Raw genomic sequence first — 19,813 nt, forward strand, 5'->3', positions numbered from 1 at the left:
CACACACACACACACACACACACACACACACACACACAGAGTGACCCCTGTTAGTTCCTTCTTTCTGACTTGTTTCCCCCTCTGCTCTCTTATTCTGACCACGTTAGACCAGGACCCTGTCGCTGACCCTCCAAAGAGAGATTGATTACAGGAAAAGAGGAGAATTTTGTTTGCTTTCCCTTTCTGTGTCTCAGTTTTCTCCTCCTCCACTCTCTGCTCTTTTCTGTAGCTTTTTGTTTATCCCACTCTGCTCCCCCACCCCTCCCTCCAGTCTCTCTCACCCCGTCTTTATTTTTCTCCTCTGTCAAGTAAAATTTGAAACATCCCACTATAGATTTTTCTTCCTCAAATACTAGCCTGCTCCCTTTGGGGGTGGATAATAAAAGCAAGGCACAACATATGGGTCTAAATTAGATTGCTTTGAGTTTGTTTTATTGTGGATTCGGACCTGCCCATGTTTGCGCTCTTTCAGTCGGCTCTGGTTAGATGTGGAGAAGGGCTGCGGCGAGGGCGCACACATGAACATGTGCACTGGGGGGGACGTGATGCAAAATGATAGAATACCCTGTGACACAGAGGTGCTCTGTGGTTGTTTCTAGGGTGGAGTTATTCTCAAATAAATGTGACAAAGAAGGTTATAGGTTTAAAGCTAACGCAGTTTTATGCATTTCTCTGGTCACGCAACCAAAATTTTCTTTTTTCTTATTACCGTTTCTAAGGTTTTTGTTTAACTTCTTGGTAAAGAGAAACTATTTTCTGACTCTTTGTCTGAAAATGCATCCACCAGTAGGGAAAATCTAAAACTAAACTTTGCCATATAGTTTTTGGCATTATTCTAGATGCAGATGGTTAACATGCGCTCACTTTGTCCTCACAGACACACCTCTGTTGGTGAGGAGCAGCAGTGACTCCGTTTTGGCACCTTCTCATGAGACAACCCCTCCACCTTCACCTCCACCTGATGACCAAAGCTTGAAGCCTCCACCTGAGCCAGTAAGTGTTTCAATAGCATCTTTATGACGGAAAAAATATACATCACATACGTAACAAAATTGTTCATTTTTGCCTTTCTTAATTGACAATCAATTAATCAGATTTTTTTTTTTAATTGGCACATTCTGCATATTTATTTAACCACACAAGCGTTTTATATAGAACATTAGAAGATGCTAATAAATAATTTTGTTTTTTAATAAGAACATTAAAAATTTCCAATAACGTAATATTACTTTAGTGTATGCTGCATCACTTGTAGCAAAGCTTCTACTTAATGTCAATGTAGTTTCTGGATTAACTGATTAATTTTTTGGTTTTTGCTGAAGTGGAGCCAAGTGAAGCCAGAGCTAAAACTACATATTTACAGATAAACATTTTTATTTTATATCCTAAATGCAAAATGGATATACATATATACATTTTTGTACAGTTTTGACTTAATTGCTGCTCTGAGTATGTTGTTTTCTCAGCAAATGATTATTTTTTTGTCTGTATTAACAATTAATCGATTGCTAAAGTCAATTCAATAATCAATAAATTATGATCAATTGAATTAATCGCTTCAGCCCTAATTTAAACAAAGCTAGCCGTCGTCTTTTAGCTCTGCTCTGAGCTTCAGGCTGGACTCGGAAAGGGTCACTTTTTAAAGTGCTGGCCTCCTTTCAGTGGCAGAAAGCCATTAAGGATGGTTTTGTCTGCTGTCTTTTCTCATCCTATGCATGTTGAAGCACTGAGGTCAGGCTAGAGTGTGTGTGTGTGTGTGTGTGTGTGTGTGTGTTTGTGTGAGACTGAGGAGATAGCTCAGGTTGTTCGCTCCCGCTGCGTTCAGCTCAGCGGTGACTAAGCAGAACACGGGCATCAGCGGGCGACGAGTAAACACAATGACAGGGAACATGTTTCCTGTCCAGCAGACTCACTGGGCCTCATGTGCTTCAAGCAGAGCAGCTGGACCAGAGTGAGCACGCTCCGGCTGTACATATGTCTTAAAATAACCTGACAACTGTTTTTACAAAGTCCAAATCGCTGCTTGACATATGACTGCAAATTAAGGCCACTTCAGTCTTACTAAATCCACACAATGACATTTAAGAATTGGCAAGAAAAAACAGAGTCCCCATTACAAGTTAATAAGAGCTTTTTAAACTTTATTCTTACCTGAATACAAAGAATGGTGTTCAGACATTTTAAAGTTTAACTTTGTATTTTGCTGCGAAATAATCTGCAATCGGGTATTTTTTTTATTTTGTATTTTATGAAAGACAGGCACATCCAGGAATCTTTCTGTCCATCCATCCCGGTGTTCATCTGAGCATCCATCCATTAGGCTGTCGATCGATCAGTCGGTCTGTCCATCATGATTTGTTGGTCTGTTTTAGTCAACATTTCAGTCTGTTTGCATGTCAGTCCCTAAATCTAACTCGCTGACCATCCATCTTATGAAAACACAAGTCATTTTTAAGATGTTTTGTAGTTGTATATCCATCCAGCCAAGTCGAGATGAATTGTAGCCTGCACTGTATTACTCTTAAAAAACAAAACAAACCAAAAATAAAAAAACACTCTCTCCACGTTTGGTAACTGAAATAAACGCACTCGAAATACCTAGATACATATTTGCACTTTTATCCACTTCATCTTAAAGCAGCTATTGAAAGGTAGATTAAGTGTAATTCACACTGATACTGTGATGAATATGTGGCGTGTCCCTGTAATGGATTTATTTTTCTTCTTCTATGGTGAAGGCCAAGGTTGGCCCAGTTCTCTCAGCTCGTACGTCTCCCAGTCAGCCTTTCAGAGGAGCTAATGAAACCGGCAAAGGGCTGAACGGCGCTAAACATGCAGACAGCTCTTTAATTAAACTGCACTCGCTGCCACATTCAAACCCAATAAATGAGACCTTTAATTTTACCAGCCTGCTGTAGAGACTGCTGAACACTTTACTTGCTGCCACCTCTCACCTCACTCTCGTTCTGTTTCTACTTGCGTCTCTGACGTGTTTGCTCACGTCGGCAGGGAGAGCGCAGACCATCGGTGTGTGATCCTGCCGTTGAATCCATGGGTCAGGGAACATGGGCGACTGCACCGAAGCTGTGATCTTTACCGTCTCGACTGGCTGACACGTTGCTGATGGGGAGACACACGAGCAAAAAACAAAACAAAACAAAAGAAAAACACACACACACCTCATTACCCATCTGACAACAACCTCAGACACACACGCATGCACCCCTCACATGTCTGCACACCTGCGCCGACAACAAACAGCACCTGAAATGCAGAAACATGGTCGATGGGGTGCGATACCCAACACAGGAGACAACCTGTTTGTCGTGCTTACGTAGCCTTAAAGACAGCTTTCATAAATTATGTGAGCGTCGAAGATGAAGCCACAGATCCTGTCGAATTTCAGTCACTCGGTGTGCTGCAGGCTGCATTTAAAGAAACGAGTAAAACAGACGTTTTATTTGTGCTAGCAATGTCTTAATTTTGTCAGCTTTCACATCTAATCCCTGTGGGAATCACAGCTGAACATTAAGCATTAAAAGAGGAAGCAGCTTAAATAGAAGTGTAAGAACAGAAAGTGTTGTGTTTTAGCACAATTACCGCATTAGGCACTCTAGACTAAAAGTAAAACATTATTCTTGTCACTAATCAACCTTCGTGCAAACTCTGGTATAGTTTACTTGAAATATAAATGAAGCACTTTCTAAATTCAAATACTCCATCATTGATTTTATAAACACGACCTGACCTGACCAAAAGCAATTGACCAACACCTTTTTAGTCAAGGAGACCATCTAAACTCAGAGACGATCATTTATGAAAATACCTGTGGAAACATGCAAAAAAGATATTTACCAGTGGCTTGAAATGACAACTAATTTCAAGAAGCTGCAGCCAATTGTCTCCAGAAAGTGATTGAAAACAACCAGGAAGGTTTTCTTAAATTCTTTCTCACTGTCATCATTAGTCATTTTTGCATTAGTTTGGTGGGGAGTACTGCATAAAGTAATCTCCTTATTTTCGTTATGGTCGTTATGGTTCTTAGCATAAATAAATAAAACATTGTGAGTGTGATCCCCTAATCATTTTTATCCATTTAGCGAGACGCCATTATATTTTATAACTTGCATATCAGCCCAGTTCCACTGTAAAAGATGCAGCCGTCGTTACTGGAGCTCAAACTGACTGTAGTAAGATGGCTGGCTGAGCACAGCAGGGATTATAGGACTGCTGTTGTCACATCTAAATAAACTGGAATGATCACCCTTTGAAAAACTTTGAAGTGATCCTTTAATGTTGAAGCAGATTTCAGCTGCAATACACACACCCTTTTGCATGTTGCGTTGCACTGACGGTGCATTTGCCACATATTTTCGTATAACAGGACGCACAACAGCGTGTGTGACTCGGTGATATGTGTTCACCTGCACATCTACCGTGTTTTGAGATGCTAACGCGTTCTCTTGTGGAAGAAGAAAAAGTCCCTGCGCGCTTCATCTAATGTTGATGCGTGGAAGATGCGCAGCAACAATGGAGCCTCCAGCTCATCTTCCTGCCCCCGCACACATACGCATTGTCGGGTAATCTCGCACTGCCCAGATAAAGTGGGTCAGCATTCGTGCAGGCAACATATGCTTTTGAATTCATAAATGCGTGATTTAAAAGAAAAAAAAATGTTTTCCGCTCTGCAGAGCTGATTTGTGACTGTATTATTGGCAGCGGATGCATGCGTGGGTGCGCGTGCGACTCATAAAAGCGTATATGTTTACTGTGAGGCAGCGAGGGTCCACTGGGAAGCTGGGTGTGGTGGAAGCGGGGTGGGAGGGTTGCTAAGGAGTCGGCTGGTGGGCGGGAGCTTTTCAGTCATTAGAAATGGTGACACAATGAAAGTGACAAGGCAGAAGGAACTAATTGCACCCCTCTTGTTTTTAGTGACGCAGGACAACTCCTAGGTCCCACTCAGTGGCTGCATTCGTGCAACAGTTTGATGTCGTCTCTTGTCTTTTTTCCTCTTTGTGGATTTCTTTCTCCGTCTTCCTTTTCTCTGTTTGTCCCGGGGTTGTTGATTTGGCTTAAAAATAGAGCACTGGCTGACACGGGGCAGGGATGAATGGAGGAGGGGGAGGGAGAGGTAGATGGATGGACATACAGTAAATGGAGTAAAGAAGATGCAGCGCGCGTCACTGGAGCTCAGAGTCCGGCCATCATTCTCTCTCCTGTATCTGCAAAGGTGATTGATGGCAGAATTAGATCGTTTCGCTAATTACTTTTGGGCCTTCTTCTGCTAGCTCAGTGGTTGCTGCTTGTTTAGCCTAAAGGCTGGAAACGGGTTATGTTTATATCACGCTAACTTTGATCATCTCTTTTTTTGTGTGTGTGTTGAAGGAGATCAACAATGTACTGAAGGGAGCCCTGGAGAGACTGAACACCGAGAACCCCCCACCCAAAACGATGAACCAGATTAACTTCAGGTAAGGTGTTTTATGTCGGGACCATCCAGTAGCTGGCTGGTGTGATGGGAGACAGACTAGGATTAGCACTAATGTCTTTGTTCGACAGCCCGACACTCTGGGTGGATTAAACCGTCTCATGGATGACAGTCGACTGTGGATGTGTCTCATTAGGTTACAATAGAGTTTATGTGGGCGCGACTAGAAGTGCAAGATGATTCTTTCTTTGCTCTGACTCGAGTTTTGTCATACTATTAATGTTGCTTAACATTAAGCAGGCAGATTATTTTTTTATTGTAATGAGCTGTACTCAATGCAGGTTCCTAATCAGTCTAGAAAAGACAGGAGATGTTTGAAATTGCATTTCCCAGAACTGCAGAAGTTTGGAAAAACTTATAGAAAGTAGAAATGTTTGGATTCACAGAATCCATTCCCTAGTATTTGTCTAAAACATCCATCTATCCATCCATCCGATTGTCAGGCTATCGATTGTTCAGTTATTCATTTGCTTGTCCATCCGATTGTCCGTCCATCCATTCACGAATTCATCCATGTTAGCGTTGTGGATAAAATGGTCTGAACAAATCTAAAATTTTGAGCAATAATGTACTTTAAAGCTAGATTTGAGCACACAAGTGATTAGTAACATTTACATAGCCATAGAAGTTAATTTTCATAGGAGTTTCTTTAATTAAAGGGTGTACAATGATTAATTTTGGTTGAAAGACTAACATTAAACGCATGCTTTCCCTCTTGGAGGCTTGTAAGTATTTTTTGGATAAAAAAAAAAAAAGATACAATATATAGGTACAAAAAGTATTGAGTCTACCACCACTCATTTATATTTTGTTTGTGATCGGTGCAAACCTTTTCATAAATAAAGTAATCATCTGTATTTGTCTAAGTTTTCCCTTAGACATGAATCTTTTAAGTGCTCAGTGTTCGTGTATGCCTATTAGGAGAATGAAACGGTATTGATCTGCGCAGATCTTCGTCTCACTTGAAGTCATATCCTCAGCTCTTTTTCCTTTTTTTTTTTGTCCACCTCAAATCTGCCTCAACACATCGTTTGCACGTCCTCTGCATCCGATCTTAAAAATAACTGGAGGGAATCACAGGTGCTCAGAGGAGGACGTGGCTGAAGTGGCAGATGGTGATTTTTCAGTGTTTTACAGTGCAGTGGTGTCTTGACAGCACTGTGATACAATGGAGGCACGCCTGTCAAAGCTGGTTTGCCATGGTAACAGATGGCTGGCAGTTGAAGAAAGCACAGTAAGCAACCGGGGGGGACACTTCATCCAGGGTCCAGGCTGCAGGTTTGCTCACTCTGCCTCCATATATGTAGAGGAAGTCAACCAAAAGTGGGAGCTCCATCTGTCTCCCAGCTCCTTTCAACCCCCCCCACCACCCCACTGGAATGCCTGTGTTTGTTTGTATTCGCGTCAGTGGGATGCTAAAATGGGTGAGCGGAGCTGCTCTGCATATTAGAGTGCGGCGCTAACGAGCGACTGCTGCCTCTGATGAGCTTGTTTGTGCAGCAGTTTGTTTTTATGCGAACGGAAATGGGCTGAAGCTGCTTGTGTGTGTTTTTTTTTTTTATTCCATCACACACACATTCCAGTAAGATGCATTTACGCGATTCAGAAAGCAATCGTGTGTCATCCCAACCTGGCCTGATTGTGTATCACATCTAAAAAAGAAGAAAGAAAAACTTAATTAAAGTTGCTCTTTTGTTGTCGTGTGTAATTCTAATGCAAGCGTGTTCTCTAATGGGAGGAAACGTGATGCATGTGTGTACATGTGACTTTTCAATTTAGAGGAATGTGACTGATGGTGTTTATAAGCGTGCAGTAGATGTGGCAATAAGAATGCAAATGAGATGTGTGCGTGTGTGTGTGTGTGTGTGTGTGTGTGTGTGTGTGTGTGTGTGCGCGAGTTACAGTATGTGTGTGACCCTGGCGGAGGTTAACGAGAGCCGGTTGACAGTGACAGAGGAGCGGCTTATAATGATCCCAGCTAGACCTTGGGCCTGTGTACGAAACACATAAACCTTGAACTTGATTGTTTTTTTTTTTTCTCTGTTTTTTTTTTTTTTTTTTAACCCAAACAGACAGCTTCTTTTTTGTTTGCATTGCCGCTTTGAGAAAAGTCGGTGGGAAATCTCCATAGGGAAAACGCACTCCTCCACTTCCATCTGCTCCCTTTGAACTATTTTTATAGCTCTCTTTTGGTTTAAGGAGAAGGAAAATGCTTGTCTTCATCAAACATGTCTGACTTCTGCAGGACGGCTCTCAATCCCTTTCTCCAGCATACAGTTGATGCCTTGGTGGGAGATTTTTCCCTCAGCTTTGTTTCTACACTACTAGAAGCAGCAGAAGTTGCCCCCGCTGACCATAATTTGCTGCAGGCTTAAAACTTGTACTGACTTGTTTCTTTGTTCAGCTGCATTTTTTTTTATATAAAAAACATCACTCTTACTAAAGGTTTGTGCTATAAAAATATTTTTCAGCTTAGATTTATTTCTGACTTTTTGCAATTAAAAAAGTGGCAAATATTGTAGTTAACAATTTGTTGATCTAGATTCACAATATGGAATCTCAAAATGCTTGTTCACGATATTGTATTCAAAATGTCAGATAATACACATGCATATCAATAATATACGTCACCAAAACATACATGCAGATAATCGGTAAAAAGTATTTGAAAAGACTTCCCTTTAGAAATGTGAAGTTGCTAAAGATTGACAGTTTTTGCAGATTGAGCTTTATTAATGCACAATTAGCAGCATGTACGTTCCTGACATGTTTTACTCAGCAATAAATGTGCAAATGAATGACTTTGAAATGGAAAACTATCAAGATAATGCCTATTAACGTGATTCTGGCATCAATTGGTCTCATTAACTAAATGATCTGCCTTAATTACAATGAATTTTAAAGAGATTCACTCCAGCTTCCTAAAAACGTAGCATTTTGTTTTCCACTAGTTTTAATAAATACTAAAGTTTCTGCTGTGTCTGACACTCCATGACACCAAATGTACTTCTTTATGCCTAATAATCTTTATGAATAAATCTTGCTATTTGGTTCTTCTGGACTTTTCTGCATGTCTCTATATTAACTTCTGGAGAGAAAAATCAAACAGATTTAATATTTTTTATGCAGCTTATTGATATTTAAGGTGGCAATATGCAGTGGATAAAATGCAATAAAAAACCCCTGCAAATATTGATCTGAATGTATTAATATGAAGCTTAATTTCAGCCTGCAAATACCAATCTAATATTGCTTTCTGGTTGACAGGCTCTATAGATGTCTCTTCATAGATCAGACAGAAATGTTGACATCCCTCCCCGCCCAATATCACAAGCCACCATCTTCCTGCTGATCTGCCCCGCTATTGTCCTTGTTTATCTGCTTCTAAAAAGCAACAGTTCTGGACTGAGCGGAGATTATTAGAGGAAGAGATTCTGTTTCATCTCGATCTGCTTCCCTGTCCGTCTCCTTTTTTATCTCCTGCTCCTCTCTTTTGTCCAGCAGCTAGATTGGCTAGTCGAGAAGCAGCCAGATAAGAGGTGAAGTAGCCAGCTGAGTCCCAGTCACACAAACACACACATGCGCACGCACACACAATAACGTTTGGCAGGACTACCTGTAAGCTAATTTGTATCCCTATCTGTGTAGCCTGGAGGAAAATGCAAATGAGTTTTGAAGAGCTTGCAGAGAGCCGAGTGCGTTTAGGTTTGTCTGCACCATATTGCGAGCGTCGTGATTTATTCCCTCCTTCTCTTTTCTTGGCAGCACTCTTACAAGGACGGTTGAGTTCCCAGGTGACCGGGGCCCCCTGGGTATCCATGTGGTCCCCTACTGCTCCTCCTTAAGTGGACGGTGAGGCTGACTCGTGTTGTGATAGCCAGATGGCAATGTTTACATATAAATAAGCAGAAAAAAATGTATTTATCAGCATTCTATCTTGCGTGTTTGCCTCTGAATATATATTGCCAGACCTCTGGGCCTCCATATTAAAGGCATTGAGGAAAACAGCCGTTCTAAGAGGGACAATCTCTTCAAGGAGGACGAATGCATCGTCCACATCAACGACACGCCGCTGCAGGACAAAACCTTCGCACAGTAAGCAACAAAGGATGTGGATGAGACGCAGTGTGTGTCTGCTAACTGTTAAATCGGGGACGTACCGACACCATATTTGAATGATAACTTGATCAGAGCTCTTCAGACACATTTCAGTCAGGCTACAAAAGCAGTAACATTTCAAAGAATTTATGTCTTTTAATAAGTTAATCTAGTTCAAATTTATAGCTACATCTAACTATATAAAACATTTATTTGTAATTTCCTAAATAATTAATTATGTGGAAATCAACAGATAAGATCCACCAGATGGGATGAAACTCCTGAGCGAGGAGAGAATGAAGATGGGTAAAATAGAACAAAAGTCTATGTGGAAGTTGGGAGGATTAAAAATATATAGCATGTGGTGGGACCAGATTACCCAGAGTGAGTCCCAGTATGTTGATCACTTCATAGCTTGTATATAATGAGCAAACAAGAACTTGAAGGCAAACATGAATTATATAAACCCTGCTGTGCCATCTGCCCAAAGCCTGCTGTGTGCGAGTACGCTGACGTGCCACGTCTCTCATCTGCTCTTTTTTTTCCCCCCCACAAGGCTTTAATAAAAATCTCGAGTCATTTATTTGATGCCTTATTTTGTCAAATGAGATAATAAGCAATAACAAAAAACCTACAGATAAATCAACTTTTTCCTGTCAATAGGTCTCAGGAGGTGTTCCGTCAAGCCATGTCGTCTCCTACTGTGCGTCTGGAAGTTGTGCCCGTAGGCAGCAAGCCTCGCTATGAGAAGACGCTGATCGGCCAGCTTTTCACTGGCGACGGCAAAGATTCCCCTATAAAGGCCATGAGTCCAAAAGTGCTCCGCGCTCCGGTTGAGACTCTAGCCGAAACCAAACTGACCCAAAAAGTGGAGCTGAAGCAGCCAGACCCACGACCCAAGACTCCAGAGCCAGCCCCGCAGAGCACACCGCCAGTTCAGCCCCAATATGGGTCTCTGGAGAGAGCTTCACCCACACCTCCAGCTCAGACAGCGAGCTCCTCCCCTCCACCCAGGACCCGCAGCCAGAGCCCGCTGGCCAACAAGAGTCCTGCTGCACCCGGGGTTTCTAACCTCGCAAACAAGAAAGGTGGCAAGAGGGTAAAAATTGACCTGAGGAAAGGTACGCCTCATATTAAATCTGCTCAAAGTAATGTCTTACTCCAGTTGTAATTGGTCCAGTCAAGACTAAGATAAACTTGTGCTGACTTAAGACAAACATAGTCGACAAATTGAGGTTGCAGTCGTAACAAGCGCTGTCTTTTTTTTCCCCCAGATTTTTAAACTGCTATGTTTGCATTATACGTTTTTAATACAGAAGCTGATTATTATTTACACATGAAATGGAGGGAGGAGGCTGCATGCACCAGTGATCTTCCTTTGAGACATCTCTTGTCCAGAGGAATGGTCTAATTAAAAAGACGTATCAGTTTTAAAAGTACAAATTTTATAGCGGTTTTTGTAATCAATTTCTATTTTTTTATTAGAAGATGCTTTCCATGTTCATACAAGACCAGTGCTGATATATTACCTCCACTCTACATTTTGTGTTTAGTCATTGGCTTCTATGTATGAACATGTCCTAAATCCATTTTAAAGAGTAAGTTGGCCTTTAAAATGTTATTCTCAGGTCTCAAATTGTGTCTTGATAAAACTATTTAATAAGGACTTTTGTGTCAGGCAGCAGTTTGAGTCTGACACACACATTTTCAATTTGTTCTGACTTGAGATGACTGAGGCTAATGCTAACTAGCTGCTAATATACCCTTGCTAGCTAGCTAGTTTGTACAGATCTTAAATTCCACTCAAAATGGTCTTAAACATGCCTTAAAAGTCTTAAATGTTAGCTGGTGGAACTTGCAGAAACTCTGGACTAGGAAACATACTACGGTGTCTTTAATTCTCCGTTCTGGTGATGGCAAACAAAGAGGTTCTTAAAAGTCTTTTTCTGACAACATTCAGCGTTTTGTGTTGTTAAAAAGTAAAAAGAACGAAGAGATAACGCAAGAACATATACACACATTCTCACCACAGGCATCCAGGGCAAAGCAGATGAATGGATAGAAGAAATTGGGCTTCAGCTGAAAGCTCTATTCACTACTGTTTCATTGTTAGCTTCTTTTACTCCATCCCATTTCTTTCCCCTTTTTCCATTTACCTGTTCTTTGTTTGATTTGTTTTTCCTCTCCCTTGTCTCCCTCTATCCCTTTTCACCTGACGTAAGATCAGAGCAGGGGATATTATTTGGTTTCTAACACCCTCTCCCTCGGTGATGCCGTCTTTCTCTCCGTGATTGGCAGGCGGGGAGGTTTAGGTGCGCTAATGTAGGGCAGGCAGAGGCTTAGCTTGGAGAGCAGATAGCATCGCTCACCGTCTTTAGTATGCCACGGCGGCTTTGCTTTCCCACACACACACAACCTGATGCCGAGCGTGGCACATTTCACTCATGGCTTGGGGCTTGTGGGGCCGTGAAGGAGCGAGAGGGTGGAGGCTCATGGTTGTGTGTGTGTGTGTGTGTGTGTGTGTGGGCTCTACCACACAAGCAAGTCGACATAAACTCTTGAAATCTTTGTCCAAATCACATCCCAGAGGATGGAAGTCAGAAAAGGGTCTTCCGTCCCTCTCCACGCCTCTCTTCCATCTCCTCCCTTTTCCTCCCTTCATCAGCCAGCGATCGGCCTGCTCACACGTGAAATTAAAGGCAGAGGCTGTCTAATCCAGCTAGGGGAAGAGCCTTTTTCCCAGCGGCTCCCACGGCAGAGCCTGGCATCTAAACCCCTTAGGGAAACGGACTTGTAAAAATAGCTAAAGTGGATGACGATGTTAAAATCAAAGACAGTGTTCAGCAGAAAAGATGGGGAAATGAAAGTGAAGAAAGGGAAAATTTCATTAAGGCTTTAAATTGATAATGAAGCATCTTATTTAAGGGACAAAAATTACCCTACACTGATGTTGTTTTGTTCCCCGCCAGGCACTGAGGGTCTGGGCTTCACCGTGGTCACCAGGGACACGGCAGTCCACGGGCCAGGGCCAATTCTGGTTAAGAACATCCTGCAGCGAGGCGCAGCAATCAAAGATGGCCGCCTGCAGCCTGGAGACCGCATCCTGGAGGTAAAGCACACATTGGGCATCATCCCTTTTGTCTAGAGGAGAAGAGAACAGCAAAAGCAGGCAAAATAATCACATGACCACTCATCCCCCCGCCCCCTGCTGGCTGAGCGGCGCAACTACTTTTCTTTTTTTAAGAGATTACTTACAAACCAACTTCTATGATTGAATAAGAAGAACTACTGTGTAAATATTTGCTCTTAAATGATCTCGTATAGGTGAATGGAGTGGACATGACCGGCCGTACCCAGGAGGAACTGGTGGGCATGCTGCGCAGCACCAAGCAGGGAGAGGTGGTGTCCGTGCTGGTGTCCCGGCAGGAGGACGTCTTCCTGCCCCGAGAGCTGGTAATGGAGAGCAAAAACAACACGCGTGTCCTGCTGTAGCTTCACACCGCTGCGTTTACCGATCATACCGCATCCTGGGTGTGCTTCATGCTTCCTTCCACTCTCTTTTTTTTTTCTTTTGCCTTATCTTCATCTGTGAATGTTTTTATTTTTTCATGCATTTCCTTCGCATTGTGCCTTTTCCCTCACTTTCTCCCAAAGGAGAAAACCTCGTCATGCCCTTTCGCACCACACAACGACACACTCAAACCCAACCGGGCCACACTCCGACCTTCCTGTCCCCCTCTGGTTTGTTGACACAGAGATGGCAAAGGAAGTCACGCGCGCACCGAGGAAACGCGGGGAGCGTGTCCTCGCTTTTTTGACATGCTCGCTGACAGTTTACCTGTTACCGCCAAGGGTGTCGAAGGTCAGCGTCGCAGGGTGACATTTAATAAACACTCTTTAAAACGTATATATACACACACACCCCTTGAAACTCTCCGGCTCACTATAAATGATGTTTTCACTTCCTCCCACCCGTCTGTCCTCTGTGGTTATCCTGAACACTTCAAAGCTCTCTGAGTGGGACTTTGTAGTGACTGATGCATATTCACACCTACACAGACACAGAATCTCCAAGTCCTTGATAAAAACTTGAACACAAGTGCTCTCTCTCTCTCCCCCTCTCTCCCTCTCTCTCTCTTTTGCTCGCTGACACACATGCACGCACACATGAAAACACCACGTCTTTTTAAACAGCTAAGTTACTGCTTCCCAAAATAGTTTGCCCTCATTAATGGCCCGGCAGTCTTGGCATAACAAGTGCACTTTGAAGAGCCTCATTCTAACACTTGCTGGTATTTGTGCATATGAGAGGAGAGATTTAAAGAGGAGTGGAGGGAGGTAGATGAGGAGAAATAAGAGGAAGCTGAAGCTGACTTTGCCCCCGTGAGATCTACTCCTCATCTTCCTTCAGCACGGTCCTCAGATTCAGAGATGTTAGGATGGCCCCCCCCAAGCACACACTGAAACACTTTTTTTTATGTCACTGTGTTGAAAAGTGCAAGGGATGCGGGGAACATTACAGGGAAAGATAATCGCATGCAAACACACGCCCTACTTAAAAAGATGAAAAAAACTGGGCAGTTGGGCTTTAGCCCACAAAATATGCCATGCATACGATTTCCAAATCTGATCAATATTCAGTTCAAAATCCGTTACCAATGTACATCTAGGAAGCAGAGTTTGGAGATCAATAACAAACTAAATGTCCAGTCAAGACAATTGGTGATAGATAAGGACTTTAAGTTGGAAAACATCCACCTTCCATTTTGTTCCCAATTATGGACCCAAAGTTTTACTCCTATGCTTATCTTATGCTCAGTATTAAGTGCCAAAATAAAAATGGCTTCTTATTCTACCTAATGGTCGGCAGCTAATGGAAATGATTTTGGTGTTATGTCATTTTGTAAACCAGAGAAACAAAGTCCTGGATTATGAATGTGAGGTTTCCGGGATGATATTAAAAAGGTAAATAATTGTGCAAACTACTGAAAACCAACACCACTTTGCATGTTATTTTTCCCATTGTTTAGATATATCAGTATCAAAAAGGTTGTAGTATTCAGTTAAAAAAACAGTAAAACATACCTTTTTTAAAGGCTTCTTACTCTTTATCAGGAGTGCCTGCAAATTAATTAGTGTGTGTACATTTTCTGACATCCAATAATGTAGTCTTGAGGCTATAATATCGAGTAAAAACACTCACGATGTGTCCGTATCCCAGTCGGTATTTGTTCAACTAAATCAAGCAAATAAGCTCATTACTGTAGTTTAACATGAAGCCTCTGTAGAGATTAATGGCTTTTTCACAATGATTCGTTTTCCTTGGCTAACTTTGCTATCGCTGCTACAAATAATAAATGTACAGCCTGAGCTAATGGCATCAATCAAGGTCTAATTTTCTCTTCTGCTGGATCATGTTTTTCTGTCGCAGCCAGAGTAAATAATACCAGATGAAGACTTGAATAAATTCAGGAAAACCACGTCTGAACTGTGTTTAATGGGAAGGTTTGTGCTCCTACTTCTGTCCTTGACTAGTCTAGGTTAGCTCGTCTAGGTTAGCACAGTGATTGTATTTGATGAGCTTTTATGGTCAGAAGTTGTGAAATGTCTACACCAAATCAACTATTTGAGGAGTAGCTAGAGTTAAAAACAGCCAAAAATTTCAAAATTACTAGAGACGAGGACCTACATTACCTTTTCAATATTCGAATAGAAAAGCAGATATAAAAAAAAATCTGTTTGCTAATTTAAATTGCACGCCTCGCTCTTTAAATAAAAAAAGTAACATGGCTGCTAGAATGCACTCGTTTATCTTATTGGGGGGGCCTGAAACGTTTTAAAGCCAAATGTAGCTGCAGCCGCCAAGATATTTCACTCAAGAAAAAAGCGGTTGCATCAGGGATGACCAGAAGACGTTCATATTAATCCTCAGAGGAAATCCGAGTGTTTGCACAAAATTTCATGGCCAACTGTTTAGTATTTATTGGCATATTTTAGTCTGACATTTACGTCTCAAAAGCTCTGCAGCAAGTATGACTAATAAGCGATTTGACTGCACTCTTCGTCGTCGAACTGTAAAGATGCTTCCATTTTAACTGCTCAAGATTTTTTTTTTTAATCATTTAGAAATCAAGTAGATTTCAGAGGAACTTTCTGAACTTGATTGATTCATTTCAGTTGTGATCCATAAGCAGCTTGCATCACCGAAAGCTCTAAGCAGTCTTCTTTATTCAAACGACTAACAATAGAGCCTGTGAATTAGCCTCATTATAAGGACACAAAAGACAGCGTTTTTTTTCTTCTCCACATCCCTTTAAGTCGCTCTCACTGTCGAAGTAATTAAAAAGTGATAACTTCTAATCACAGCTTCTTTCCTGTCAGCACTTCTGCATCCGCGTCTCTCTCTCTCTTTCAACACGGCCTCTTTTGTTTTAGGTTTTTATTACGATTGGGGTTTTTGTCGAGTGGTTGATGGAAGTGTTTGTGTGGAGTGAATGGGGACGGTGGGGGTCAACACGCACATGGCTGACCCTCTGATGCCAGCAAGACTGGGTCATCTCACAGGAAAGGAAGGGAGGATTCCCCTTTCATCCTCTTCTTTTTATTTTTATTTCTCTCATCCTGTCAGTCTTTGAGTTATTTTTTTTCTCTTTCCGCCTAAATTATCCTTCAATCTGTCTTTTTTTCCCCTTTATTGTCATTCCTCGTCATCCTGAGGTAAAGGTGTAAAGCTGCGAAAAGGGAAGACATTAATGCGATTAATTGGCAGCTCCGTCGTCGCCGTCATGCGCGGAGAGATCTCATCTTAATTGAATGTCGCTCTCACCGCTAATCCTCCGCGCTTTGAAACCCCACATTTAGAAATCCTCACCGACAAAAGCCTCTGTGTGTAATCGCTGTGTATCACCCCCCACTCTTCCTCGCATACTCCTCACCACCCACCCTGGGGTTAAAAAAAAAAGCTCCTTTTTGTCTCCTCATTTGGGTGTTGAAAAGGGTGGCCTCTTCTTCTGACTAAAAGCTTGTTAAAGAGCCATTGCTGAGGGCTAACGATAAATGATAAATGGAGGAGGGGTCCCGGCCACCCAATCTGCCCCCGAGGAGACTGGCATCAGGGGAGTTATTGCAGACTGCAATTGTGTGTCTGCGAGCCACTTGGTTGTGTAAATACATGGAAATCGGTGGTAAAATACAACAAATAAACGTTTTTGTCGTACCCCACTGCTTCGCTTTGGCCCTCTTCACCCTTTAGTATATTTGCAGAATAACAGAATGTTTTAAACCTCCCACATCGCCACCTGAATCCTCTCAAGTGTCTGTCAAGCAGGGAGGTCTTTTGAAAGCTTCTGGTTTTAAATAATGTCACCCTGAAATCCCTTGTTGATAAAAATAAGCTGTGATTGAAAGTCTCCAATTAGTCTGAAGCAGAAAATAGATCCTGAGACTATTGAAGGACTCATTTTGCCTGATTAATCTTATTTTCTTGGCAAAGATATTGAACACCATGTGAAGGTTCTAGATGGTATCAGCAAAAAGACCTGCAGAACTTTCTGTTTTCAGGAGTGTTTTTTTTTTATGGATGTTTGAAGTTGATCCCTTTTTTTTCATTACTTGAAGGATCTGGCTCCAGACTTTCTGGTCACTTGCTTTTTTTCATTAAAATATGACGAGTAGGAGCCTCGATTAAGAAAGATGAAATAAAAAAAAATAAAATAAAATGTTGGATTTCCCAGATGTATGCAGCCATCCTTCCATATATTCCAATCTATAGTTCATTCATCTAGTCTTTATTCACTTACCCATTATCCATCCATCCATTCATTCATTCATTCATTTGTCTGTCTGTAGTGTAGTAGGTCTGCACCTCAAGTGGTGTTCTGTCTCTGTCTGCTCTAGGCAGATCTGTACTTTCATTCGACTCTTTAAAAAGTCTGACTTTGTGTCTCTTGTTGGAGGAACTTCAGCTCTTTAACCCATACAGGAGTGTAGCTTTCATGTAATTACCCACGACTGGATCATCATGTTTCCCCACTCAAACCCTAAGTTTCCCCTTTGCTGCCCGTCTTCGGCTCTAAACCCAGAGAATGTTAGTTACCGTCAAAAAATCACAGTACAATCTATTAGCCTGCAATTAATAAGCACCCACTTGTACGGCAGTGAAAGCCGGGGACTAAATGGATCAGCGTGTCACAGCTTCTCAGGATTTTCTTTCGCTCCATTACCTTTAGTGACTTGAGAGCTCCGACTCACACTTTAGGGCCGAGTGTCCCTCCCAGCCTGAAGGCTTCGACAGCCTGTTGTTTTAATTAAGCCGCGGCAGTTCAGGAATAGATCTGACAGGAAAAGAGGCTGTGAGATTATAAGCAAAACTGGAGTGGGGAGCTCATGTAGCCGTGAGTTTTTTTGCAAAACCATCCAAGAGGACGCACTCGTCCTTCGGCGTGGCGAATTCTCGGATCAAGGTGTCTGACGTAAGGCTCCTGCAATCCCGTCGGGGCCTCCTCAGATGTGCGACAAGTGAGTATGAGCGCTTTAATGGATATTTGTATATCCCTACAAAATCATACACACACGCAAAAAAACAAACCTTCCTCTGCCTCTCTGAAACGATCGGCGTTGAGGGGAACCCACCCTTTTCTCAAGGAGACTAAATTGCGCATTAGCAACCGTTAATGATAGACATTTTACTTTCCTCTCTTTTTTTTCCCCTTCCCCGCTGTCGGCCACGGTCATTTTCCTCCCATCAAGTAGCAGTGGATGAGAGGCGTGGGTGGGTGTAAGATGTGGAAAAAAGACCTGTAGGAAGTAGGCAGGTGGAGGAGTCAGTGGGTTGAGAGATTTGTATGAAATGCAGAGTAAGGGGGGAGAAGAAGTGGGTATACCTCAGGGATGGGTTATTACTTTTAAATGCTACTCTCTGCCATCCTTCCCCCTTTACTCTCCTCCTCCTTCCCCCCACTGTGCTTCAGGAGGAGCTATGAAAAGGTTATTATGTTTCCTTTAGAAATGACTCTCTCTCCGTCTACTTTTCATCTCTAAATGGAATAACCTCGCTACAGTGGCTTTCTTTCTTTCTTCCTCCCCGCAGCCACCTTCTATCTGACTATTTAATCCGTCTCTCTCCTCCTTCCTTCATGTTTTCTGGCTTCCTGTGTTAAATATAATCAATGTACTGTTGGCAGACACCTTATCAGCCGCATATGGTACTCCCACATCAGTAATCGGGTATCGTGCACGGGGGTTATGATGTTAAGCTGGCTTTATGTGCGTGGAGTATCGGGCTCAGATTTGTGGCTTGTTTACAAGCTCTTTTTCTTTTTTCTTTAAAAAAAATAAAAAATAAATATATTTTCAGAAAGGGGAGGAGAGGAGCAGTCAAGCAATGGAGGAAGGAAAAGAGCAGCTGATGTATGAGATCCCGCTCAATGAGACGGGTTCGGCCGGCCTGGGCGTCAGCCTGAAGGGGAACCGGTCGAGGGAGACCGGAGAGGATCTGGGAATCTTCATCAAGTCCATCATCCACGGAGGGGCTGCGCATAAGGTGAGCTGGGAAACAGACGATCCAGGAAACGTACTGTACCAAACCCGAAGCGTTGCAGTTAAAAAACAAAACAAAAAAAAAAACAATTCAACTGGTGTCCAAAGTTGTAAAACATGAAAAACCGAGTCTCCCAAAAGCATTAATACTCCTTTTTCTGTCATTTTCCAGAATATATTGAATACAATATATTCAATAGGCAAATATTCTGTGTTGCAAGATCCAAAGTTTTAAGTCAAGTTTATTTGTGAAACACATTTCAGCAACGAGGCGTTGCTGAAAAAAACACAATACAGCAACCAATTCTGAAACCAAGCTGCTCACCTCTAGAAGTTCATAACAGTCGAACAACTTGAAAATGGTGAAACGCATGAATTTTGTTAAATATTTAACATCTAGTCTAAGTTTCAAATGTTTCCATCTTATTCCTTCTGACTCTTCCTCCCTCTTTCCTCTGCATCTCTCCGTTTCCTCTCATCTCCCCCGACTCATTTCCTGTCTTTCTCCGCCGCTGTGTCCCTCCTCCCTTCTTGCTTCCCTTGATCTTTGACACCCGTTGACCCCTAGTGGCCTCGCTGCACAAGCACCGCAGCCGTCTTATCTGTATCACTCAGCACTCTCTCCAACTTCTGAGTGCGTCAGGAAAAAAAAAAAAAAACACTTTGGAGATTTCTCCACTTGGCCTCGAT

The 19,813-nt window shown here is 42.2% G+C and overlaps 1 protein-coding gene across 3 annotated transcripts in view; it reads left to right on the forward strand.

Annotated features, from left to right (window-relative positions):
• Positions 1-19,813, forward strand: part of pard3ba (par-3 family cell polarity regulator beta a) — a 128,464-nt gene that overhangs the window by 33,201 nt on the left and 75,450 nt on the right. For 2 of the 3 annotated variants that reach the window (XM_007565310.2, XM_016678146.1), the window contains 8 exons: positions 878-993; positions 5,386-5,471; positions 9,254-9,340; positions 9,458-9,583; positions 10,250-10,707; positions 12,556-12,695; positions 12,911-13,039; positions 18,942-19,127. In XM_007565310.2, coding sequence (XP_007565372.1) covers positions 878-993; positions 5,386-5,471; positions 9,254-9,340; positions 9,458-9,583; positions 10,250-10,707; positions 12,556-12,695; positions 12,911-13,039; positions 18,942-19,127 — 1,328 coding nt within the window. Of the gene's footprint in view, positions 1-877; positions 994-4,899; positions 5,231-5,385; positions 5,472-9,253; positions 9,341-9,457; positions 9,584-10,249; positions 10,708-12,555; positions 12,696-12,910; positions 13,040-18,941; positions 19,128-19,813 lie in introns of those variants that run through there. The other variant, XM_016678145.1, reaches the window with a different exon arrangement.

The sequence above is a fragment of the Poecilia formosa genome, unplaced genomic scaffold, assembly GCF_000485575.1.
Source record: "Poecilia formosa unplaced genomic scaffold, Poecilia_formosa-5.1.2 Scaffold174, whole genome shotgun sequence".
NCBI lineage: Eukaryota > Metazoa > Chordata > Actinopteri > Cyprinodontiformes > Poeciliidae > Poecilia > Poecilia formosa.